This window comes from Phacochoerus africanus, chromosome 8 (genome assembly GCF_016906955.1).
Source record: "Phacochoerus africanus isolate WHEZ1 chromosome 8, ROS_Pafr_v1, whole genome shotgun sequence".
Taxonomy (NCBI): domain Eukaryota; kingdom Metazoa; phylum Chordata; class Mammalia; order Artiodactyla; family Suidae; genus Phacochoerus; species Phacochoerus africanus.
In genome coordinates, this window is record NC_062551.1 from 36,905,210 (window position 1) to 36,932,303 (window position 27,094).

Genomic DNA, 27,094 nt, shown 5'->3' on the forward strand with positions numbered 1-27,094 from the left:
ATTATTGAAATAAATTTCACATTGTAGATAAATGTTACCTCAAATTATAAAAATAATAAAATTTTTAAAAAAGACAAGCAAAAGAAATGAAATTTCATGAAAATACTAACAGTGGTTGGTTGCCTTTGAGAGTGACATTACAGAAGGTTTTTTTTTGCCTTTATTTATTTTTTTTGTTGTTGTTGCACTCTCTGGATCAGAAGTTCCTGAGCCAGGGACTGAATCTGTGCCACAGCAATGACTCAAACTGCTATAGTGACAATGCCAGATCCTTAACCCTCTGCACTACAAGAGAACTCCTAGAAGATTTTTATTTTTTTAAATACTTCACTATTTCTCACTTTTCTTGCAATAAACATATTAATTTTATAATTATAAAAATAAATGTTATCTTTACCTTTCCCTATTTCTATTTAGCTTTGTTATAAAAATATATTGATTTCAAGACTACCAATAAAGGATATTTATTTTAATAAAAATACAAAATAGTTTAACAATCCTGACAAGGAATAAAGAACTAATTTGGATTCATAAAAACTGAACTGTACAATCCTAAAAAAGAACACTGATAGTATAATCAAACTAAATGAATTTAGCTAAAACCTAGAATTAGATATAAAAAACTATTTGATTAAAATATGTAGGGGGAGGTATAAATTAGGAGGTTGGGATTAACATATGTACACTACTACATATAAAACAGATTAAGTAGCAAGGTTCCACAACACAGCACAGGGAAATCTACTCGGCATTCTGCAATAATCTCTATGGAAAAGAACCTGAAAAGGAATGGATACAGCATATGTATAAGTGAATCACTCTGCTATACACCTGAAACTAATACAACATTATAAGTCAACTATGACTAATAAAATCTTTAAAAGAATATGAAAACAGGAGAATCTCAAATAATAAAAACGTACATAATACTAGCTAATATTAACTATGTGTCAGACTTCAGTTTTATGCTTCACATGGATTATCTCATTTATCCCCATAGGTAAGTATTATCCCGATTTTACTGAAAAAGATGCTAAATCTTAGCATAAGAGAGACAAGGGTTCAAAATCAAGTCTCTGACACAGAAGCCCACACCTTAATTAAGTTATGCAATTAACCACACTAAAAAATATCTTTCAGAGTTCCCTCTGTGGTGCAGGAGGTTAAGAATCCAATATTGTCTCTGTAGCAATGAAGGTTCAATCCCTGGTCCAGCACAGTAGTAGGTTAAGGTTCTGGCAATGCCACAGCTGTGGTGTAGGTTGCAGCTGCAGCTTGGATTTGATTCCTGGCCTGGAAACGTCCCTATGCCACAGGTGCAACCCAAAAAAACAAAAAATCAAAACCTTTTCTTTGTCTTTTTAGGGCTGCACTACTGGCATATGAAAGTTCCCAGGCTAGGGGTCAAAGTGGGGCTGTAGCTGCTGGCCTACACCACAGCCACAGCAACGATAGATCCAAGACACATCTGTGACCTACACCAAAGCTCACAACAACGTCGGATCTCGAAGCTACTGAGTGAGGTCAGGGATCGAACCCGTGTCCTCATGGATACTAGTCAGATTGGTTACTGCTGAGCCACAAAAGGAACGCCAAAAGGTCTTTCAAGTAAGAAGCAAAACTTGAATAAAAAAACAAGTGTAACAAAAAATATTAATTAGCCTGCAAATCAAGTTTTAAAAAATTTACTATTTAGCCATTAGTGCTTTCCACATTCTATAGCATAGTTGTTAACTAAACATGGCTTTGTTCTTTTACTAGGGAGCTAGATATTTTGAAAACACAGAGGTGAAATTAGAATACAATGACTGCTTCCATGACAGGAGAATACTTAGAAAAATACATAGGGAAAGGAAGAACACCATCACGAATTTCATGTTGCTTCATTACCTTCTAAATCTCATACCAATGCTCATCAACTTCAGAGATGTATTTGCCCTGAAGATAAAATACCTTCACTGAAATTCAAAATCTAGTAAAACTAGGTGCTAGATCCAAATATTAGACTCACACTGTGTATATTTCTCCTGTTTACCCATGTTCACATGTGAATATTAGCTTATAAAACAGAATTTCTCATTCGTAATATTCATTCCTAAATCTCTTTTAATCTTGGTAATAAATGGACAAGGAATCAATCAGGCTGTCTCTCAACCAGAAAAATGCTAAATTATCCTTTCTATTATTTGAAAGCCCCTACTTCTCATCAATACTCACAAAATTGAGTCCAATAAACCATCATGCAGCAGCTGCCACTGTCAGAGTAATGTGTCCTCTGCTTTGAGTAAAACAAGGCAGAACCATGACCTCTGCTCTTAAGGAGCTGATCTAGGTATGTACAGTCCTAAATCAGATGAATATTAAACAACAAAAAGACTGCACATAGCAGTGCATGACTATGTTCCAGGTGAGGGGCTTAAACGAGTGAAGAATAACAATAATAAGCTTGTAAAGTTAACAGGAGAAAAACAAAATAGGCAACTTGGGATACTTCATGGAGAAGGCAAAGACCAGAACGAGGATCTGAATTTTTGGGGGCAGGGGGAGCAAGCTGAGTGGTTAGAACAAAAGAGCAGAGAAATGAACGTGTATGAGATGTTGGGAGAAATGAATATACAAAATAAAAGGACTTATAATTTATCTTTAGGCTGATAATTAATAAAGTTAATTACATGTCAAATCAGTTTACCTTGAATTTTTTAAAAGATACACTTTAAGTAGGATAATAAAGTGAAATGGCAAATTTGGCAACTCTTGCCATTATTTGATTAATATAGACAGCCAACTTCTATTTTCTGGCCACAAATAAATCATTTATCAAATTCACCAAAGTATTTATTCAGGTCTCTTCCTCTGGCAGCCTCTAAGAAATATGCACAATAGGGAATTCCCATTATGGTTCGGCAGATTAAGAACATGACATTGTCTCTGTGAGGATGTGGGTTCAATCCCTGGCCTGGCTCAGTGGGTTAAGGATTCAGTGTAGCCCCAAGCTGTGGCATAGGTCGCAAGTGTGGCTCGATCTGGTGTTGCAATGGCTGTGGCTGTGGCCAGCAGCTGCAGCTCCAATCTGACCCCTAGCCAGGAACTTCCACATACTGCAGGTGTGACCATAAAAAGATAAAAAAATGCACGAAAGGACAAATAATATCATAATGCTACCATATTTTAACCCTAAGATCAAAAGCTAGTGAACTATATTATTTGGCTGTTGTCTTAAAAAATATACCATGCTTTATGTATATGGCCCAGATTTAGAGAAGAATAATATTCACCCAAGGACATGGGCAGCTATTCAGAAGCAAATTTTTAAAAATGTCATCAAGAAGAACCTACATATGGAATTAATTATCACCTACTTTAAATTATCAGACACATTAATTTTAGGCCTGCAAATTTCAAAGGAAACTAGATATGTCTGCAGTGCTTTGAACACTCTGCATAATATGAGCAATCTCTCTAGTCATCACCTTTTAGATTCTGGCCTCAGATCATTTGTCAGTATCTTGATTTCTCCAATTAAAGACAGGAATATGAAAAGATGTTTTTTATGTATATGCCACTCCAGAGTATCTGATTAACTTTGGATATTTTTTCATCTTCAATTTCCCAAAATTATCACAACTCTGCTGTAATATCCTGACTCCATCCAAAGAGCATATTTTAAGACTGACAGCTCAGACTACTCCCAAACTGAGAATCTGTAATTTTCTAGTAAACACATTACAGGATGATTCAACCTGATGGTGAGGAAGAGCTGCACTGTATCATCTACCCAGGTCTCCATGACCACAACAAACAATTCTGAGATGGTCTATGGGCTACGGATGACACATATGACATTAAGATGGTCTCTTTAGTCTCAATTCAAAAGGACAGGATTTGAAGGATTGTCCAGGCCTTCTTTCTCTCATTAGTCACTTCTCTGAACCTGAGCTAATGGGCTTGATACCCTCATCTAGCATCAAAGAACAAAACAAGATCAAAGTGATCAGTATATCTAAGACACAGCATCTTTTCTGTTCTTCTGGAAACAAAACCACACCACCATGATCAGGAGACTTGGAGACTTGGTTCCCTAGTTCAGCATTAGGCAGTCCTTTGGCTCTGTGGCAGAGCCTGGAGACTGGTATTCTGCAGAAATGATATTTACTGATGGGAATTACCGCTCTGCACCATGGCTGTTGTGGCAGTAGGCATGTAAAAAGGCAACTTTTCCTTACTGACCTAACCACAGATTCCAGTAGCCTTTCTCACTAGAAGAAATCCTACCCACATGTTGTTGAAGGAATCTTCAAACTATAGGGAGAAATGAACCTGAGTGTAAATTCTTAGGGTTTTAGAAGAACAGAGCTGAGACTCAGACACAGGAATCACAAACCTGTTGCTGACTTCTACGACACCTGTTAAATGTAAACTGTGATTTACTTAAATACTGTCTAATATGTATATACCAGTATATGTATTTATACATCAGTACATATATTGTCAAATACACACACACACACATAAAATATTTGGGGGGTTCACATCGTGGTACAGTGGAAACAAATCCGACTAGGAACCGTGAGGTTGTGGGTTTGATCCCTGGCCTCGCTCAGTGGGTTAAGGATCTGGTGTTGCTGTGAGTTGTGGTGTAGGTCACAGACACGGCTTGGAACTGGCATTGCTGTGGCTGTGGTGTAGGCCAGCAGTTGTAGCTCCACTTAGACCCCTAGCCAGGGAATCTCCATATGCTGTGGGTGTGGCCCTAAAAAGCAATAAAATAAAGTATTTGGAACCATGATGAAATATGTGATTCTTTTATTAAGGATTATATATATGGATATATATACATATATATATATTTTTTTGTCTTTTGTCTTTTTTTTTGTTGTTGTTGTTGTTGCTATTTCTTGGGCCGCTCCCGCGGCATATGGAGGTTCCCAGGCTAGGGGTTGAATCGGAGCTGTAGCCACCGGCCTACGCCAGAGCCACAGCAACGCGGGATCCGAGCCGCGTCTGCAACCTACACCACAGCTCACGGCAACGCCGGATCGTTAACCCACTGAGCAAGGGCAGGGACCGAACCTGCAACCTCATGGTTCCTAGTCGGATTCGTTAACCACTGCGCCACGACGGGAACTCCTATATGGATATATTAAGTGTTCCAAATTAAGAGTTCCCATCATGGTGTGGCGGAAAACAAATCCGACTAGGAACCATGAGGTTGTGGGTTCAATCCCTGGCCTTGCTCAGTGGGTTAAGGATCCAGCATTGCTGTGAGCTGTAGTGTAGGTCACAGATGCAGCTCTGATTTAATGTTGCTGTGGGTGTGGCGTAGGCCAGCAGCTGTAGCTCCAATTTGACCCCTAACCTGGGAACCTCCATGTGTCCTGAGTGCAGCCCTAAAAAGCAAAAAACAATAATAAGACAAGTCTTATAATTTTAAAAAACAAGAAAGGAAGTGCAGGAACACATAATAACCAAAAAACTAAAGGCTTATTTCACCCAACAATATCCCATAAAAATTAACTTTTGTCTTATCTCACACACCAAGACACAAAAAGGGCAAAAGTTCATCAAGTGAATAATTAAGAAGAAAATGGACTGGTCAAAAGGTACAGACTTCCAGTTATAAAATAAGTAAGTCCCAGGGACATAATATAAAGCATACATGTGAAAGCTGCTAAGTGAGTAGATCTTAAAAAGTTTCCAGCACAAGAAAAAAAAGTCATCACAACTATGTGTGGTGATGAATGTTGACTTATTGTGGTGATCATTTCACAATATATACAAATATCAAGTCATTATGTTGTATACCTAAAACTAACATAGTGTGGTTTTTTAATTTTTTGTCTTTTTATTTATTTATTTATTTATTTGCCTTTTCTAGGCCGCCCCCTCAGCATATGGAGATTCCCAGGCTAAGGGTCTAATCGGAGCCGTAGCCACCCGCCTACGCCAGAGCCACAGCAACGTGGGATCCAAGAGGCATCCGCAACCTACACCACAGCTCATGGCAACGCCGGATCCTCAACCCACTGAGCGAGGCCAGGGATCGAACCCGAAACTTCATGGTTCCTAGTCGGATTCGTTAACCACTGCACCACGATGGGAACTCCATAATGTGTTTTTTTAAAGTAAACATAGCAAAAACGTGTTAACTATAAATTCTAGCCTTAATAGGTATGGATCACTCAAACTAAGACAAGTTTTTAATTTGTGATATTCACTAAAGAGAATTATATACCATATATATATTTTTTATAAAATTGTGGACTTTACTGTTTCTTGAGAGACAGCTATTTATCGCTCTTTGAATGATTTTTATTTTTTCCATTATAGTTGGTTTACAGTGTGCTGTCAATTTTCTACTAAACAACAAAGTGACCCAGATACACATACATATAAACATTCTTTTTCTTAAAAATATGGAACGCTTCATGAATCTGCGTGTCATCCTTGCACAGGGGCCATGTTAATTTTCTCTGTATTGTTCCAATTTTAGCATATGTGCTGCTGAAGCAAGCATCCATGTTTCTTTTTTAAAAAATAAAACAAATCAATTCACCCCTTTCTCCTACCTCCCAACCCCTGCCTCTGGCAACCACCAATCTGTTCTCTGTATCTTTGAGCTTGAGCTTTTTTTTTTCTCTCTGTATGACTTATTTCAGCTAGCACAATTTCATGTAGCACCTATTATAATGCCCTCAAGGTCCATCTATATTGTCACAAATGGCAAGATTTCACTCTTTTTATGATTGAATACCATACCAGTGTACGAATATACACCACAATTTCTTGATCCATTCATCCACTGATGGGTACTTAGGTTGTTTCCATATCTTGGCTATTGAAATAATGCTGCAGTGAATTCATATATTGTTTTGGGTATTACAGACATTTTGACAACATTAATTTTTCCAATCCATGAGTAGGAAACATTTTTCCATTTATTTGTGTCTTCACCTCTTTGGTTAAATTTGTTCCTAAGTATATTGTTCTTTTAAATATGATTGTAAATGGGATTGTTTTCTTAATTTCTCTGATAGTTCATTAATAGTGTATAGAAATGCAACAGATTTTGTGTACTGATTTATGTACTGCAATTTTACTAAATTTGCTTATTACTGCTAACAGTGTTCAGGAGTTTTTAGGGTTTTCTATATGTAAAATACATATTAATGTCATTTGCAAATCATGACAGTTTTACTTCTTCCTTTCGAATTTTGGATACCATTTGTTTCTCTTTCTTATCTAATTTGTCAGGACAAGACTTCCAATATTATGTTGAAAAGGGTGGCAGCAGTGAGCATTATATTAGTTTCACTAATACAGGTTATACGTCAACCTCACTAAAAAAATTAAACTAAATTTAATTTTAAAAAAGAAAATGGCTTAAGAATTTTCAAAGACACTGTACAGGTTTTACCTTTTAAGATAGCATTTAAGATCCAAGATTTCATGTACTACTATTTGATATTCCAGATTCATTACCAAGTGCCTTTGGTTTGCTTCCTGGTTCTGCCCCTCTGTTGTGTGACCAGAAGAAACCACCTCCATTCTCTGGCCACTCATTTTGAAAGAAGGGCCCTTTCAGCTCCAAAGATCTGTGATTCTCTGAGTTGCCACCAACAGGGGATACACTTTTTGGAAGCTCTAAATTAATTTAGTTAAAGACATATGATCAAGTCTTCCATATGATCAAGTCTTCCAAAATACTGTGTCAATAGCCTTTAAAATAACTGAGAACACTTAACAGACCTGAAATCCCTCAAGCCTTGAGGATGTTCCTTCAGGCTTTCACTTGCATGAAAGCATTTCTTTGTTATGTCAGTTCTTTTTCTAGCCACTGGCTTTTAATTAGACCACAAATCTTTTAAGTACATGGAGTGACATTATAAAATGATTAAACACTAAAAAAGATCACATGCACTTTTAAATGTGCTACTGTTCAGCAAGTACAATTTTAAACTAATTGCTATAGAGGTAGAAATTTTAACATATTCAAAGTCAGGTTTCTGTAGTTCTCTACATCAGAATCAAAGATAAAAAGGAATTTGTAAAACTAGAATACTCTGATATATCACATCAAAAAAATTGGAAGATAGGCCATACTTGCCAAATGAGACATCTGTGTAGCTAAAGGAATAAGACTATTTGTCTATATTTCTATCTGAAATAATCAAGGAATAGTCAAGTCAGCAAACATTTGGTATATGGTTCTGCTAGACAGACATGAGCTAAACAAGGTCAAGAATTAACTCAGCGGAAAGTTGTTCTCATCCGTGGCCACACATTAGAATTCCTGGGCAATTTAGGAAAATCTCAACACCATGGCTTCCCCCAGACAATTAAGTCAGAATCTCTAGGAATAGAACCTAGGCATCAGATCGATTTTTAAATTCCTTAAATCCAATGTGCAGCCAAGACTGAGAATTTATGGCTGGGGAACAATACCAGCAGTATATTTATAGCTCAGAATCAGAATGTATGGTAAAGCAATTCAGTGCTTTTAGAGTTTTGACTAAAAAATCTATGAAAGCTTCCTGGAAAAAGGAGGCTGAAGGAAGAGTCCTGAAATATAGGTACTTAGGAAAGGTACCATGTATGTAGGTGGAGGGGAAGCATACTAGATATGTAAGCAACATACACTAAGACTTAGGTACATCAAAGGAGATTGAACGACTGCAAAAAAGAGATGACCACTACTTTGTAATACCTGACCTAGATATGCAACTACATTCAGCTTGCTACGTGGTATGCCATGGAAGGTAGAAGGGTAAGTCCTGCATCTTTCCAGACTGCTATTGTAACATTATTGGTTTAGTCCATGACTCTTCTCAGTCTCCTTGAGATAACTTTCTAGAGGCTTTTGAGCCCAATTGCTTCATTTCCCTTCTTTAGTGATACCAGTACTTTGTTACTAAATAAATGAGGTATCACTTATTAAGGGTTTAATCTTTGTCAAGCACCATGCTAAGTTTTTTTATATGCATGACTACCTTATGAGTTAGGTGCTAGTGTCATTACCTCTACTTTCCTTTTCTTTTTTTTAATGAGGAAGCTGAGGCAGAGGTAAATGACAAAGTCACAAGGTCACTGGTGGGAGTACAGAGCACAAAGTGATCCTGTGTCCTATAGCACAATGCTATGCCTTTATGCCTTCTTACACTCCTATTCATTCACTCATTCCTTTCTTTCTTCCTTATCTAATATATACACACATATTCTCTAACTACTTATGTACACGTACACACATTTAAGTGAAGAGTATTGAAAGTAAGGAAAATGGAAAAAGGAAATGCAAAGTAATGAAGGATACATGTAGGATTTCCATTAGTATGTTGTTTCTTCCAGAGAAAGAAATGTTGATATAAGCTTAGAGACGAGAGCCAGAGGTACCAAAAATCTCCAGGAGAGGCAAGAATCTCCAGGATTTTCAATAGGCTCACACACACACCCCAAATCTCCACGAGCTCTGATCCCTGCATTTCTCCAGGCAGAGGTCTTGAGCGAAAAAGAAAAGCGTGAGAAGTGGGTGACTTAGAGTCACCTCTGGGGCACCCAGAATGGAGTGCTGCTCCCCTCTTCATGTCCGTGGTCATGCTTCACCCTTTATGCCTGGATTTAACTATAATCCTCCCCCCAGAGAAAGTTGAAGTAAGAAGAGAAGCGTTTATGTATGTAAGAAGGAGAAGAGAGGCAGTTATGTTAACCATACTCCAACCTGAAACTTTCTTAAATGCAAAACACCCGAGGTACACAGTATTAAAGTTGTCATAGCAAACTCCATGTCACATTTTACATGTCTGCATAAGTTCCTAAATGTATCTTCCCCGACTCGGCATTTTAATAGCTTAAGGTTAATGACATTGGTTGGAAAATTCCAGTGCCCTCCCATCTTAGGAATCTTTACAAAAATTAGCTTACTTCTTCATTCAGAGAAGTAACCTGTATTCCTTCATGTTATTCCTTCACTGACAACTCAATCCATGGTCACTTGATTAGGTGCAGAAACTGGATAAAGATCTTATAAAAATTTAAGGCAACCCTCAGGGTTCCCCTTTCATACCAAAGAAGATGGGATTTAGACATGAGGACAGCCAGCTGAGGGTTAAGCTAGGATCACAATTTCCAATTCTTTGGCTGTACACTTTAAGCAAATTCCTCTCTGCATGAAATATATTGATGTACATTAAACTGAAATCAACAAGGGAACTGACATGGAAAAAAATATGTATATATATAAAGTGTCAGAAATATTTAAAAATGTGAAAGCTGAACAAAAGATTAGAGGGAAAAGTTATTGAAAAAAGAAAATGAGGAGTCCTTATCAGGAGGAGTTTTTTTAATTAAGCAACTTTTTTTAATGAGAAAACTAAAATTTAAGTAGCAAATCATATTCAAAAGGAAAGTTGTTCAACCATGGGCTGCTACATAAATTTCAGACATTTTCTCATCATAAAGAATGACTTGGTTAATGAATGACCAAATTAATTAAGTATGCAATTGAAAAATAATCAAAGTCTGTTGTTGCTATTGCTGTTTTTTTTTACCTGGTTGCCAAAGAGGTTGAATCCATTAATTGCTTCTAGAGCCGCTTTTGCTAAGCCGACAGAGCTAAAAGATAAAAGTAAATATTTTACAACTCTAATATATCTGGCTACCAAACAATTATTACCTGATGAATATTCACAAGCAAAAGTTTCTTTATTAATGCTTATAACAACCTCCCTAAGAAGAATAATGTCTGAGAGACTTCAGTCTCCCATTTCACTATTTTTTCTTTAACTATAAAGTTAGTGATCTTCAGGGAAAAATATTTCTAAGTTCACCTTGATCTAGACAAATGGTCATACTATTGATGGGAGTAATTTTAACTTCAGTATCAATTATATTCACTAACGCAAGGGAAAAAAAAAAGGATTATCTTTACAGGAAGGTGTATCATGATGACATGTTCACAGTAATACCAGGTTGGACATCATTAGTTCAGATCAATTAACAGAGCTTTTCGGATGTCAACTCAGAGCCCTAAAAAAGATCTTGCCATCATACACTTACCACAGAGTTTCGTTTAATACGCCCAATTCAAATACTCTTTGCTTAGGGTCCAATAAAATAGGCATTATTTTATGCTCACAGAGCAAATGATCACCAGACCTCTCATTTTTCACTATATTCTTCTCTTTGTAATAAAACGTGTATTCTTTTGGCTCCTCAAATGTTTATATAAAAATAGCTGATAAAAATACCAACCTTTAAATATTTTAGATCTAATATCTAGTTTATTTTACTTATTGGAAATTTTTTTCTCAAAGCAAATGCATATTTCATTAATATCATTTACAATTAATGACCTATCATCATTTCTCTAGAGCAGTGATTATCAAAGTGTGGTCCCAGAGCAGCAGTACCTGGAAACTTGTTAGAAATGTCAGTTCTCCCTGCTCTCTGGGAGCAGAGCCCTGCAATCAGTGTTAACAAGCCCTCCAGGTCCTTCAATGCACTTTAAAATTTGAGAATCTGTTCACAGCTATTCATATTATCATGATCTGAATTTTCTATGAGATATTTACATGAAAGGTTCTTAAGTACACATTAATTCCACCATAGGATAGTAAATAAGTGGGAAACATTTTGAATACATGAATGGAAGGGACTACAGCCAATATTTTATAACCTTAAATGAAATATAACCTTTAAAAATTGTGAATCACTATGTTGCACGCCAAAAACTTATATAATATTGTACATCAAATATACTTCAAATTAAAAAGAATAATTAATATATGGAGATAGTGATCAGATAGAAAATATAGAGAGGAAAATAAAAAATTATAATTCGATGTCCTAATTGACATACCTAACATACAAACTCTTGAGACATTAACAGTCAGATGCCAATTTTTTTTTTTTTTTAATGGCCACACCTGCAGTATGTATACAAAAGTTCCTGGGCCAGTGGTTGAACTGCAGCTGCAGCTGAGGCCTACACCAAAGCCATGGCAACAGGGAATCCATGCCGCATGTGCAAACCTACACTGTACCTTGTGGCAACACTGGATCCTTAACCCACTGAGAGAGGCCAGGGATCAAGCTCGCATCCTCATGGACACTATGTCCTAACCTGCTGAGCCACAGTGGGAACTCCCTATTTCGTGCTTTAAAATATCTTGGAATCGATAAAGCAGTGTACTTCACAGGAATCAAGTGAAATCCAGGCCCTCAAAGATGAGCTAAGAGAAGGAACAGATGTTTTGTTTTGTTTTTATTACAAAAGTAAAAGCACAAAGGTGAGTGACTCAGATTACTAGATTTTATTCATAGATGCAGAAAATTCTAAAGAATTCACAAAAATGTGCTACTGGAACTATTAAGTACATTTGGTATGGTCCCAGGAGACAAGATCGCTATCAATTTTATTTCTACATACTAGCCATGGACATTCGGAATTTTAAAGTTAAAAATAAATACCCCTTACTATCTCATGAAATAATATAAAATATTTTAGTATAAGTTTAACAAAGTATGTGCAAATCCTGAACACTGAAAAACATTTCCGAAAAAATTAGGACCTAAATAAAGAGAGATCCCATGTTCAAGAATTGGAAAACTGAAGATAATTAAGATATCAGTTCTCTCCAAAATCATCTAAATTCAGTGCCATCCCAATCAAAACACCAAGAGGCGTATTCCTCTTGTGGTGCAGCAGGTTAAGGATCCAGCATTGTCACTGCAGGCTTGATCCCTGGCCTGGGAACTTCCGCAGGCTACAGATGTGGCCGGAAACAAAACAAAAACAAAAACAGGCATTTTTGTGGTTATTGACTAGCTAATTCTAAAATGAATGTGGAAAGGTAAAGTCCTGGGATAGTAAAAAGTTTCCTTTTGTTTTTTTTTTTAAGGGAGAGTAAAGTTGAACGATTGCTTGATTTCATGACATCATAAAGCAACAATAATCAGAGCAGTATGGTATAGGCCAGACGAGACATACATCAATAAAATCCAGAAACAGACCCAAATGTCTGTGGTCAAAAATGCCAGGTAAGTCAATGGGGAAAGAACAGTCTTTCAAAGGTGTTGGAATAATGAACTACCCATATGGAAAAAACTGAAGATCAATCTTTGCCTCACATTGTACACATAAGCTAATTTGAAATAGATCATAGACTTAAATGTAAAACCTATTTACAAATCTTTTTTTTTTTTTGGCCATACCAATGGCACATAAAAGTTCCCAGGCCAGGGATCAAACCTGAGCCACAGCAGTGACAAAACTGACTCCTTAACCACTAAACCACCAGGGAACTCCTGAAACTATAAATATTTTAGAACAAAACCTAGGGGAAAAAAGCTTCACAATTCTGGGGTAGGCAAAGTTTCCTTAGACACCTAAGCACTAACCATAAAAAATTTTGATAAATTAGATTTCATCAGAATTAATATCTTCAGATCTTCAAAAGATACCATTAATAAAATTAAAAGATTGTTGTTCCTGGAGTGGCTTAGCAGGTTAAGGACCCGATGTTGTATCTATGATGATGTGAGTTTGATCCTGGCCTCGCTCAATGGGTTAAATACCCTGCGTTGCCACAAGTTTAGGTATAGGTCGCAGACGTAGCTTGGACCTGGTGTTGCCATGGCTGTGGTGCAGCTCTGATTCCACTGCTGGCCTGGGAACTTCCATATGCACAGGTCTGGCCATGAAAAGAAAAACAAACAAATAAATAAATAATTTTTTTAAAAAGCAAGTTAAAAAGCAAGTTATATTCTGGAAGAAAATATGTGTAAAACACTTACGTCTCAAAAGATTTCTATCCACAATTTATAAATAACTCTTAAAATTCAGTAAGAATATAAATGACCTACTTTAAAAATGAGAAAAAGATTTGAATAAGCACTTTAAAATAAAGATATATGAACATACTTATTTGGCACATGAAAAGATGTTCGATAAAATTAGCCAGGAGAAAAATAGAAATTAAAATCACCCATATACCTATAAGAATGATTAAAAATAAAAATCCTAACAGGACCAAATATAGACAAAAATGTGCAGTAAACGAAACCCATACATTATTGGTAGGATATAAAATTGATAAGTTCCTTTTAGAAAATAGTTTGGCAGTTTCTTAAAAATTTAAAACAACTTACATAACTCAGGAATTCTCCTCTTAGGTATTTTCCAAGAGAAAGAAAAAGATCTGGATCTAAATGTTCATGATACCTTTATTTGTAATAGCCCCAAATTGTCAACAACCCAAATGTCTATCAACAGAAAATGGATAAACCAAACTGTGGTTTATCTATACAATGGGATACTATTTGACAATAAAAAGGGATAAAAGATGAAAAACAAATAAAATACATGAAGGGGAAGATGGAGCAAACATAATTTTCTCTATTCCTCTCACAGGCTCAGAAAGGTAGAAAGAAGGCACACACTGCCTCAGAACCTCAGAATTCTAGAACAGCACTATGGTGAATTTCCTGAGTTTCCATTCTGCTCCTTTTTGCTTTACATATGCCCTACTTAGAGCTGAAGATGCCAACAACCAGGAAATACAGGTAGGTACATACAAAAAAATCCCCAACAAAAGCCTGCTCTCTCTAGCTGAGGGACCAGAAAAACAGAATCCTAGGAAAGCAAAAAATTTGGACAATAACCAAACATAAAAACTGTGGCCCTACACCCACCCACTCCTGCAAATGCTGAGTGGGAAATGCAGACTTCTGCATTCCTGAGTCTATAATGAGCCCAACCCCGCAGTTGTGGTGGGATCAGAGAAATCCAAGGAGGAGGCCTTCACTCCTCAGGGATGGTAAAGGGTCCCCCTCTCACACTTCAGTGGTAGAGGAGATCACAAGCAGAGTTTAGACCCCGCACCCATCAGGAATGAGGTGAGCCTCCCCTTCCTCTTGGGACGGAGCTGGAGGAAGGCCAGTCAGTAGTTAGAACTTTCACTAATGCCCAACTGTAAAAAGACCCCATACCCTTTCCCCGTCATGTAACTGGAGAGCACTGGGAAATCAGACATGAGGTACTTCTGTTCTTCTCAGCAAAGGAGGTACTAATGGAAGCCTACTGGAAAGCGAGACCTAGACCCAGCAGCAATTTGAAGTCTCCATCTTGGGTGTCAACATTCTCACCTGGCAGTAATAGGGTGATGCATCTGCCCCCTCCCCCTGCCAGAGGGGTGTCAAAAAACATAGCTAAGATAAAATGTTAAAGTAAGACCCAGGGTCTTATAATACCCAAAATGTCTATATTGCAATAAAAAAAATCACTTATATCAAAAGCCAGACTATCTCAAACTGAATAAAAAAGGACAATCAAGGGATGGTTAACACTGAGACTAAAGAGATGAGAATTATCTGACAAAGATTTTAAAGACATAAAAAGGCTTCTCTGAGCAATAATGAATATGATTAAGAGAAATGAAAAGATAAAGTCTCAGCCAAGAAACAGAAAGTCTCAGCAAAGTTTTTAGAACTGAAAAATACAATAATCAAAACAGAAAGCTCAGAGGACAAGATGAAGGTGACAGAAGAAATAGCTGAATTGGAAGATATAACAATAGAAATTACCCAATAAACAAAAGAGAAAAAATAAATTCAAAAAAAAAGAAAGAAAGAAAAAAAGAAGAAGAGAACCTCAAGGGCCTATGGCACTCAATAAAGATTTCACACTCTAGTAATTGGACTTCCTAAAGGAGAGAAGAAAAAAGCCAGAGCTAAAAACCAAAAAAAAAAAAAAATTTTTTAAGTACTTGAAATAATGGCAGAAAAGTTCCCAATTAGCAAGAGACAAAAAGCTGAGTGAAACTCAAACAGAATAAAATAAAAATATCCATGCTAAGACACATCATAACTTCTGAAAACTAAAGACAAAGAAAACTCTTAAAAATAACCAGAGAAAACACTTACTGGGGAAAAACAACTGAATAACAGTGAATTGTTTATCAGAAATGACCAAGGCTAAAAGGATGTGGCAAAGAATTTTTAAGCACCAAAAGAAAATAACCATCAACCCAGAATCTTACACCACTAAATATATTCTATTTATTTATTTAAGCAAAGCATTCTCAGGTGAAGGAAAAAATAAGAGATCTGTCACAAGCAGATCAACCCTAGAAGTATGACTAAAGAAAGTTCTCAAAACAAAAAACAAATCATAGATAGATAGATAGATGAAAGGTAGATAGAATGAAGGAAAGAAAGAAGGAAAGTAAGGAAGGAAGAAAGGGAAGTCAACCTTTGAGCAATCAAAAAGGCAGAAAGATACGGTAAACAAAAACATGAATAAATACAATAGGCTTTTCTTCTCTTGAGTTTTACAAATTATATTTGACAGTTACAACAAAAATTGTTAACACTGGTTCTTAATGTGTAAGTAGAGGTAATATTTAAGATAACTATAAAGGGGGGAGTACAGTAAGATATGAATGAAGGTAAGGTTTCTATAATCTCTCTAACTGGTAAAATGATGACATCAATACACTGAATATATATGTACATATCGTAATATCTAGGGCAATCACCAAAAAGCTATACAAAAAGATACATTCAAAACCACTATAGACAAATCAAATGGAATTCTAAAAAATGTTTAAGAACCCACAGGAAGGTAGGAAAAAGAAAACAAAGAAATGAAATACACAGAGGATAAACACAAAATAAAAATAAAATGGCAGTCTGAAACCCAAATATATCAATAATTACATTAGATGTAAAAGGTCTAAATATGGCAACTAAAAGAAAGACTGACAAGAGGTGCTTTTAAAACATGTCCCAACTATGACTGCCTATAAGAAACTCATTTGAAACATACCAATATAGGCAGGTTGAAAGCAAAAGATTAGAAAAAGAAATATCACACAAACATCAAAAGGAAGTAGGAGTGACTATATTAATATCAGATAAAGTAGACTTCTATACAAAGAAAATTACTAGAAACAGAGAGGGATATTATGATAATGATAAAAGGGTCAATTCACCAATAAGATATAACAATCTTAAATTGCGTCTTCGCCAAATAACAGAGCTGAAAAATATGTGAGGCAAAACCAATAGAACTGAAAGGAAAAACAGATAAAACCACAATTATAGTTGGAGACTAAAACTCCTCTCTCAACAATTAGCAGAATAACTAGAAAAAAAGACAACAAGGATATAGAACTAAATATCATGGTCCAATAGGATCTGATATCTTTAGAATATTCTTGTTCTGGACTGAACTGAATTACTTCAAAATTCATACACTGAAGTGTCAATCGCAATGTGGTAGTTTTTGGAGATGGGGCCCTTGGAAGATAATTAGGTTTGGATTAGGTCAGGAAGGTAGGGCCCCAATGATGGGACTAGTATCCCTTTAAGATGAGATATCTGAGAGCTTGCTTCCTCTCTCCCTCTCTGCCATGAAAGGACATAGCAATAAGGTGAGACCATTCTCAAATCAGGGAGGAAATCTTCACTAGAGAACAGGAATGGCTGGTAACTTGATCTTGGACTTTCAAGCCTCCAGAACTGAAATAGATTCCTTTTTTTTCCTTTTGTCATTTTAGGGCAGCACCCGCAGCATATGGAGGTTCCCAAGCTAGGGGATGAATCAGAGCTGTAGCCTCTGGCCTACTCCACAACGCCAGATCCGAGCCAAGTCTGCAGTCTACACCATAGCTCACAGCAATGCCAGATCCTTAACCCACTGAGAGAAGACAGGGATCGAACCTGCATCCTCATGGATACCAGTCAGATTCATTTCTCCTGAGCCGTGATGGGAACTCCTAAATTCCTATTGTTTATACTACCTAGTCTATGGTACTTCACTAGAGCAGCACAAACTGACTAATACAATTCTATGTAATGAGAATATACATTTTTTCCAAGTGTCCATCAACATATACCAAGAGATCATATCTTGGTCATAAATAAAACCTCAAAACTATAAAAGAACTGAAATCATACTACGTTCTCTAACCAAAACAGCATCAAACTAGAATAACCAGATGGTAGCAACACTTGTAAAGAAAACTAAGTACACACCTTATATAAAATCCCATGAATCAAAGAGATATAGTCTCAAGTGAAATAAAAAAATACACTGAGCTGAATGAAAATGAAAATGTAACATCAAAGTTTGTGTACCATAGATAAAGTAGTGCTGAGAGGGAAATTTAAGGCATTAAATGTATATATTAGGAAAAGAAAAAAGCCTCAAATCGATTATCTAAGCCCAAAGTAATGAAGCTAGAAAAAGAGCAAAATAAATCTGAAGCAAACAGAAGGAAATAACATAGACAACAGCAGAAGGCAATGACATTCAAAACAGAAAACAAAAAAATATCAATGAAGCAAAAACTGATTCTTTGAAGAGCTAAAGAAAATTGACAAAACTACCAAGACTGACAAAGAAATAAGACACAAATGACCAATATCAGGCATTAAATAGGAGATATCACTACAGACATTGCAGACATCGAAAATAATGAGACAATACTCTGAACAATTTTATACACATAACTTGACAACTTAGAAGGGATGAATCAGTTTCTAGAAAAGCACAGACTACCACTGCTCACCCAATACAAAATAATTTGAATAGCTCTATAACCATTAAGGAAATTGAATCCATAATATTTAATGGTGAAAAAAGAACTCTCCATACCTAGATGATTTCACTGGAGAAAACTACCAAACAGTTAAAGAAAACATTACACCAATTCTACACAATTTCTTCTAGAAAACAGATGAAAAAACACTTCAGAGTTTATTTTATAAAAGTAGTGTCACCCTGATACCAAAATAAAACAAAGCCAATATACAAAAAGAAAATTACAGATCTCATGAATACGGATATTAAAATCCTTTTCAAAAAATTAGCAAATGGAATTCAGGAATACATGAAATGAGTTATCATCATAACTGACCAAGTGAGATTGATTCACGGGATGCAAGGGTAATTCAATAATCAAAGTGCAATCAATATAATTCACCATATTAATAACAGGCTAAAGAAGAAAATCCACATGATCATATCAAGGACAGACACATAGAATCCAGGAAAAGACCAACATAACTATGTAAAATTTATTTAACAAGAACACAAAGCCATTTCAAATGGAGGAGAAACAGCCTTTTCAACAAATGCAAATGATGCTGGACATTCATAGGCCGACAACAACAACAATTTCAAGCTAAGTCTCATCACACCTTATATAAAATTAACCCCAAATAGATCATGAACTTAAACATAAGACATAACATTTTATAAATTTTGCAAAACAAATCATCAGAGAAAATCATTATAATCAAGGGTTAGGCAAAGAGCTGTTAGACTTTACACCAAAAGCACAACCCATAAAGGAAAAACTGATAAATTGGATTTCATTAAAAATTATGCTCTGTGAAACACCTGATAAGAGGATGAAAAAACAAGTTACAGACTGGGAGAACATATTTGCAAAATGCAGAACTGACAAAGGACTAGTATAAAGGATTATATAAAGAACTCTCAAAAAATCAACAATAAAGAACAATCCAGTTAGAAAAAGAGCTGAAGACATGAAGAGACATTTCACTGAGGAGGATTGAGATGGAATATAAATACATGAAAGGGAGTTCCCATAGTGGCTCAGTGGAAACGAACCTGACTAGCATCCATGAGGACCCAGATTCGATCCCTGGCCTCTCTGTGGGTTAAGGATCCAGCGTTGCTGTGAGCTGTGGTGTAGGTCACAGATGTGGCTTGGATCTGGTATTGCTGTGGCTGTGGCGCAGGCCAGCAGCTACAGCTCCAATTCAACCCCTAGCCTGAGAACCTTCATATGCCACAGGTACGGCCCTAAAAAGATAAATACAAACATACATACATATATACATACACAGATCCAACATCATTATCCATTAGGAAATGCAAATTAAAACCACAATTAGATCGCACTACAAAACAGAGTAACTAAAGTAAAAAATAGTGATAATACCAAATGCCGACAAAGTTGCAGAGAAGTTATATCACATACACGTTGTTGGTAGGAATGTAGAGTAACACAAGCACTCTAAAAACTGTCTTGCAGTTTCTTTAAAATCTAAATATGCGACTACTATGTATAACTGAATTGTTTTTTTGTAGAGCAGAAATTATCACAACATTGTAAATCAACTACAATTCAATAAAGTTTTTAATAATGAAAAAAGAAAAAACCATGCAACTACCCACCAACTGAACTGCTGGGCATTCATCTTAGATAAATGAAAACTTTTGCTCACACAAAACCTAACAGAAAACCATTTTTCTTCTTGTTGCTTGTGCTTTAGGTGTTATATCTAAGGGTGTGACTTGGTCAAATCCAAAGCCAAAATAATTGTCTTCTAAGAGTTTTACACTTCTTTTGGCCCGTATATATGTCTTTGATCCATTTTTGTATAGGGTGTGAAGCAAGGATTAAAATTCACTCTTTTGCAAGTGGATATTCAGTTGTTATAGCACCATTTGTTAAAAAATACATTCTTTTAGTATGAACTTTCTTTGCACCTTTATCAAAATCATAGATGTGAGGGTTTATTTTTGAATCATCAATTCTATTCCATAGATCTCTGTATCTGTTGTTACACCTGTACCACACTATTTAATTTCCATAGCAGATTACTTTAACTACAGTAAGCTGCAAAGTGTGAATCCTCCAACTTTGTTCTTTTGGTTTTGTTGTTTTGGCCATTCCAGGTCCTTTGCATTTCCAGATAAAATTTTAGGATTAGTCTGTCAACATCTGAAAAAAAGACTTTTTTTTTTTTTTTTTTTGCCACACATGGTGTGGCATGTGGAAGTTTCTGGGCCAGGGACTGAACCTGCCCCAAAGCAGTGACCTGAAACACAGCAGTGACAATGCCGGATCCTTAACCTCTAGGCCACCAGAGAACCCCAAAAAGACAGATTTTTGATACAGATTACACAGAACACAGGATATATTTTCATTCTTGTGTGTCAACTTTTCTCAACAATATTTAATAGATCTTGATGTAAAAGTCTTGTACTTCTTTTGTCACTCCCCTCTACTTTGAAAATGAGGAAACTAAGCCCTAAGCAATTGAATGTAAGTGGCTTTCAAATGCATCCTTACTTTCTCTGATGAAAAAATCTGCTCCCTACTAGAATCTATGCAGACCATTTTACACTGGTTTTCAAGAACAATCTGGGATTAAGACACTGCCCTACTGACTCAGATCTGCAGTCTAGCATTCAGCTGCCTATGAAGAAAGTACCTGATGCTTCTACAAGTTAAACAAATTCCACGACAATTCACATCATACCGCTAGTATACTTAAGATAAGGGGCACCATCTCTTTTCATAACCAAAGTCATTTTAGAGAAATGACAAGACCTACGACCTGGAGGAATATAGTCCAAGTGAAAAATGTGTGGTGGTTTAAAACACATCTGCAAAATCTGACACTTCTCCCATCAAAAGGTGGAGCCTAATTCACCTCGGTGGAATACACCGTGGTCTTACTAACTCTAACAAATAGGATGTAGTGAAAGTTATGCTGCATGATTACCAAGGCTAGGTCATAAAAAGAAATATAGCTCCCACCTGGCCTGTGGGTTTGTGCATGATGTTGAATGCTGGAACCTGGCCACCATGGCTGTGAAAAACCATACAGAAAACCTTCGTATAGGCTGTCCAGCAGACAACTCCTGCCAAAGTCCCAATCTACACTCTGAAAACTGAGTGAAGGAGCCTTCCACGTTGACTCCATCTCACATGCTTGCCACAAATGAAGGCAAACATGTGAGATGCTAAGTATGAACCACCTCGCTCAGCCCAGTCAACTCTGAGAACCATTGGAGTTAATAATAAAAGACTGCTATTTTATACTTCTAAGTTTGGGTGGTTTATTTGAAATAATAATCAGAAAAGAACCTACATCAGATTCCTAACTGCACATGCACCCAATACAATCATACCTACCCATGCATGCTCCAAATGGAAACCAAGAAGTACTTGCATAAGAATTCTAAATACAAAAACATTCACTGTCAACTGGCTTTTTTTGCTTAAGAATGTGTCCCCAATGCCCTAAGAGTTCCTCTTAGTCCCTGGTACACAAACACTTATAGGTATTTAACCTAGTAATACAGTTTAAGGTGTTATTAAAACTGTTTACAGTATTTTGAGAAGTAAGAGAAAATAACTTATTCAAAAGACAAATACAGAAGAAATTCTATACTGGAGGAAATAGATAATACAGCGAGTCCAAAGTTTTTAAGTGGTGCAAAAAGACAGCTATGAGATGAATTTGGAAACAGTCTTTTAAAACAAAACACTACAGGAGTTCCCGTCGTGGCGCAGTGGTTAATGAATCCGACTAGGAACCATGAGGTTGCGGGTTTGGTCCCTGACCTTGCTCAGTGGGTTAACGATCCAGCGTTGCCGTGAGCTGTGGTGTAGGTTGCAGACGCGGCTCGGATCCCGCGTTGCTGTGGCTCTGGCGTGGGCTGGTGGCTACGGCTCTGATGAGACCCCTAGCCTGGGAACCTCCATATGCCGCAGGAGCGGCCCAAAGAAATAGCAAAAAGATAAAAAAACAAAACAAAACACTACAAAAGAAAGAAACATTATACCTGGACTAGAGTAAAGATTGAATTCTTAACATTTTCATTTTGTTTCGCAAGGCAATTGGTTGAATAATTGGACTTAACTGAAATTCACAAATATATTAATTTATTATTCAGTGGTTATTTAAACCTCTGGCAATAGCAAGCTATTTAGAAACAAACACTCCTATTGTGATCTTACATTTACTGGTAAATATAATAATATGTTATAAGAATTAAAAGTATTTTATTGGCAAAGACATTCTCAAAAGAGTATTCCATAATTAGCTAATGAACATATTAATATTAGGTGACTAGTATCAGTAAAACATTCATCAATTTGATTCGTACAGGGTGTTACGAATGAAGTGATGTTTACTTGGGAAACAGTCTAATAAAATGATTTATTGCATGAATTAAAGTTTTTCTAGAAAAGGTGATGAGTTTGGACTAGGTGATTTAAAACCCACTGTGGAATCCAATAAATTAACTGGCAGGCATGGGAACTAAATTTACCATCTCCTATTCATTAGTATTATGCTTTAACTCCCCAAGCTACCCAACCACACTTCCTAAAGAAAAAGGACTTTACAATACTGTGGTTTTAAAGGCTGCTCATGAATTGTTCAGTACCAAAAAAATGCAAAAAATGCAGCAGAATGGATGGATAGGTACTTGTAGCTCAATGGACTGGAACATCGAAAAAGATTTAAGAAGACTAAGTAGTTACTTCAAATAACAAGCAATGTATGAAATAAAATGGTCACTAAAAGCATCTTAAACTGAGTAGATTGATGCTATCTATGATGGTTACTTATCTGATATTTAGTCACAGCTTTCTTTCTTGGAAATAGCTAGAGAACAGAACATAAAACCTTAAAAAAAAAAAAAGAAAGAAAAGAAAAGAAAAAACCCACACACACAAACAATAATTTCTCTATTTGGGCATATATCTATATTACTAAGTTACTACTTAGTTATTACAGTTTTCTTTTTTCCTTTACCAATAGCCAAAAAATTCAAAGTTAGGTTTGGGATTCAATTCACATTCTACAGAAGATTTCATCTCTTCTCCAAAATAGATGGCCAAAAAACACATGAAAAGATGTTCAACATCACTCATTATTAGAAAAATGCAAATCAAAACCACTATGAGGTAACACCTTACACCGGCCAGAACTCTGGGGATTAAGATTTACTGTTATAATGAATAGCTACCAAAATGATATAGGGACAGAAATATAATTGTCAAATAAACATAAGCTTTTTTAAATGTAAAGGAATTTATTATAAGACTTAGAGAATAAACAGAAGAAAAGAGGAGGATCATTAAAAAGGCTATAAACAAGAAGTGCTGGAGAGGGTGTGGAGAAAAGGGAACCCTATTACACTGTTGGTGGGAACGTAAATTGGTGCAACCACTGTGGAAAACAGTATGGAGTTTCCTTGGAAAACTAAACATAGAACTACCATTTGATCCATCAAACACACTCCTGGGCATCTACCCAGAGAAAACCATGACTCGCAAAGCCACATGTACTCCAATGTTCACTGCAACACTCTACACAATAGCCAAGACATGGAAACAACCTAAATGCCTATTGACAACAGAGTGGATAATGAAGATGTGGTACATATACACTATGGAACATTACTCAGCAATTAAAAGGGAAGAAATAATGGCATTTGCAGCAACATGGATGGACTTGGAAATTAGCATGTGAAGTGACGTCAGTCAGACAGTGAGGCACCAACATCAAATGCTATCACTTACATGTAGAATCTAAAAAAGGACACAATGAACTTCTTTGCAGAACAAATACTGACTCACAGAGCTTAAAAAACCTATGATTTCCAAATGAGACAGGTCAGGGGGTGGGGGGATGCACTGAGAGTTTGGGATGGAAAGGCTATAAAATTTGGTTGTGATGACTGTTATACAACTATAAATGTAATAAAATTCATTGAGTAATTTAAAAAAAAAGTTTAAAGATAACCCCAAGGAGTAGAAATATCCTTATATAAATGAGGAAGGGAAAATATTTGAATTAAACTTGGGGCAGCAGAGGAGACTACCTGGATATTTAACTCTGGGGATTAAGATTTACTGTTATAATGAATAGCTACCAAAATGATATAGGGACAGAAATATAATTGTCAAACAAACATAAGCTTTTTTAAATGTAAAGGAATTTATTATAAGACTTAGAGAATAAACAGAAGAAAAGAGGAGGATTATTTGAAATACTTCCAGACACCCCAGGAGAAACTGAAAAGTGGATCTTGCTTGAGGAAAGGCAATCAAAAGAAAAATCAGAAGAGCAGGGAAGGTTTGCTTCAGAAACATTTCAAGAGTCATACTGAGCTTAGAGCAATGGACTCTTTTACCACATCCCTCAAAAAAGTGAGACTGCTGATAGAATGAGCTTCAGATAAATGTAATGAGATCACTTTTAAGAAAAAAATTCTGAAGTGTATCTAAAAAAAATGCTAAATAATTCAAGAATCTGGACTAAAAGGGATACTAGCAAACCTGGTGCTGAAAAGGGAAAATCAGGAAGGGACTGACCACAACATGATGCTAAATCAAGCTTTACTGGTTGCTAAGCAAAGATATCCTTGAAACTTAGCAAAATGTCACCAAGATCGTGCACCCTGCTGTTCTTTCAAACTTCAAGAAAACATTTTTTTTTTTTTTTTTAGGGTCTCACCTGTGGCATATGGAAGTTCCCGGGCTAGGGGCTGAACTGCAGCTGCAGCTGCCAGCCTACTCCACAGCCACAGCAATGCGGGATCCAAGCCGCATCTGTGACCTATGCCACAGCTTGCGGCAACATGGGATACTTAACCCAATGAGCAAGGCCAGGCATTGAACCCGCATCCTCATGGATACTAGTCGGGTTCTTAACCCATCGAGCCACAACAGGGACTCCAAGAAAAATTTTTAAGACTTTAAATTACCATGTGATACAGGAAAAATAACTGGATTTGGAGGCCAACCACCGGAATTCAGTTCTGTCTCTATTATCTTTTGATTTGTATCATTTAAGGAGTAGAGGGGAGGAAATCACAAAACCTTCTAAACTTAGTTTCTTCCTGTATAGAACGCAGTAATGTTTCCTGCCTGGCCTAAATTAAAAAATATTCTGTAACTGTTCAGTGCCACAGATTGCAATTATTAGAGCACCAATGAGCATGAATGCTGAAGAGGGAGCCTCTATCCTCAGAATACTATGTGTATGTGTTTTGGGGGTCTCAGAGGGTTATCTTCTTTGATCAAGGTGCAGTTTAGGAGGGATGTGTCCAGTGTGGCAGGGCTTTAGTGAGCATCAAGGTGATAGTCAGACTGTGCTCTCTCTGACTGTTGCTAGGGAGAACTATATAGCACAGCGACAGAGTGGCAAAGAAAGTTAGAAAGCAAAGGGCATAAGAGGACTTATAGTAAGGATTACTACATACGATTACTGGCTTTCTGAAATCATGAGAACAGCTTAAGGTTATAACAAGGATACTGCATTAAGCAATCTTTGGATCAGATCCAACTAGGCACAGATAGTTCTGGAATGTCTTACAGCAAGAGACCAAGAGTTGCGACTTAATCTCTGGCTAGAAGCAGCTCTATATTCCATTCCCCGAGCATAACCACAGAAAGAAACTGGCTTCCCATCACCACTGCCACCACTGCATCCATGAGTGCCACAGAGCTCATGTCTCCTATGGTTTCAAAATAGACCATTCTGGCATCGGAGGTGACATATCTAAAACAGGCTTGTAGAGATCTGCACTAAGAAGCATCTGGGGGAAAAAATGTTTAAAGTTCTTTTGAGAACTGTAAGGTATTATACCATGGAAAATTAGATGAATGTTAAATGCATAAAACCCATCATCCAAATCTAAATGGCAAATTTCATTTCCCATCCATTTGAATAAAACCAGCCTATCACAATTAAGATTAATTTTGCACGCAAAAGGTGGCAAAGACCATCACTTAGTGTCCTTCCAAGCCTTGAAATAAAATCCTTAATGACTCAATTTAAACACTGGCACCTCACTTATAGGAAAACACGTTGGAGCCTGTTTCTTCACTAGTGACCATCCAACACCCTCACTTTCTAGGGTTAATGGCAACTTTTACCCAAGGTTCTTTTTGAGTTTTAATAAACAGCAACAAAAATTTACTCCAAATATTTTATACTGAAAATAATGTCAATGGGACCACATTGGCATATACTAATTAGTTATTAAAAAGGAGACAAGGGGCCTGATAAACAATAAATACTGAAAAAGTAAATTTTTAAAATCATCCTTTCCATCAGATAAACTTTCTGTCTTGAATATGACCAATAATGTGGAATGTTAACTTAATTGAGACAATAGCAGACTTATAATATTATCTTCCTATTTTTAGGATTTCCTAGAATTTGTTTGTCTGAACTGAACTTTACCACAAATTACTTACCTCTTTTGCTGTACTCTTTATGACTGTTACTATTCTACTATTATAAAAATGCCTCA

The 27,094-nt window shown here is 36.4% G+C and overlaps 1 protein-coding gene and 1 non-coding gene across 6 annotated transcripts in view; both read right to left on the reverse strand.

Annotated features, from left to right (window-relative positions):
* Positions 1–27,094, reverse strand: part of PHKB (phosphorylase kinase regulatory subunit beta) — a 201,029-nt gene that overhangs the window by 105,064 nt on the left and 68,871 nt on the right. For all 5 annotated transcript variants that reach the window (XM_047789954.1, XM_047789952.1, XM_047789950.1 and 2 more), the window contains one exon: positions 10,542–10,605. In XM_047789954.1, coding sequence (XP_047645910.1) covers positions 10,542–10,605 — 64 coding nt within the window. The remainder of the gene's footprint in view (positions 1–10,541; positions 10,606–27,094) is intronic.
* Positions 6,408–6,510, reverse strand: LOC125134863 (U6 spliceosomal RNA). The gene has a single exon (XR_007136850.1). It is a non-coding gene; the product is annotated as a U6 spliceosomal RNA (small nuclear RNA).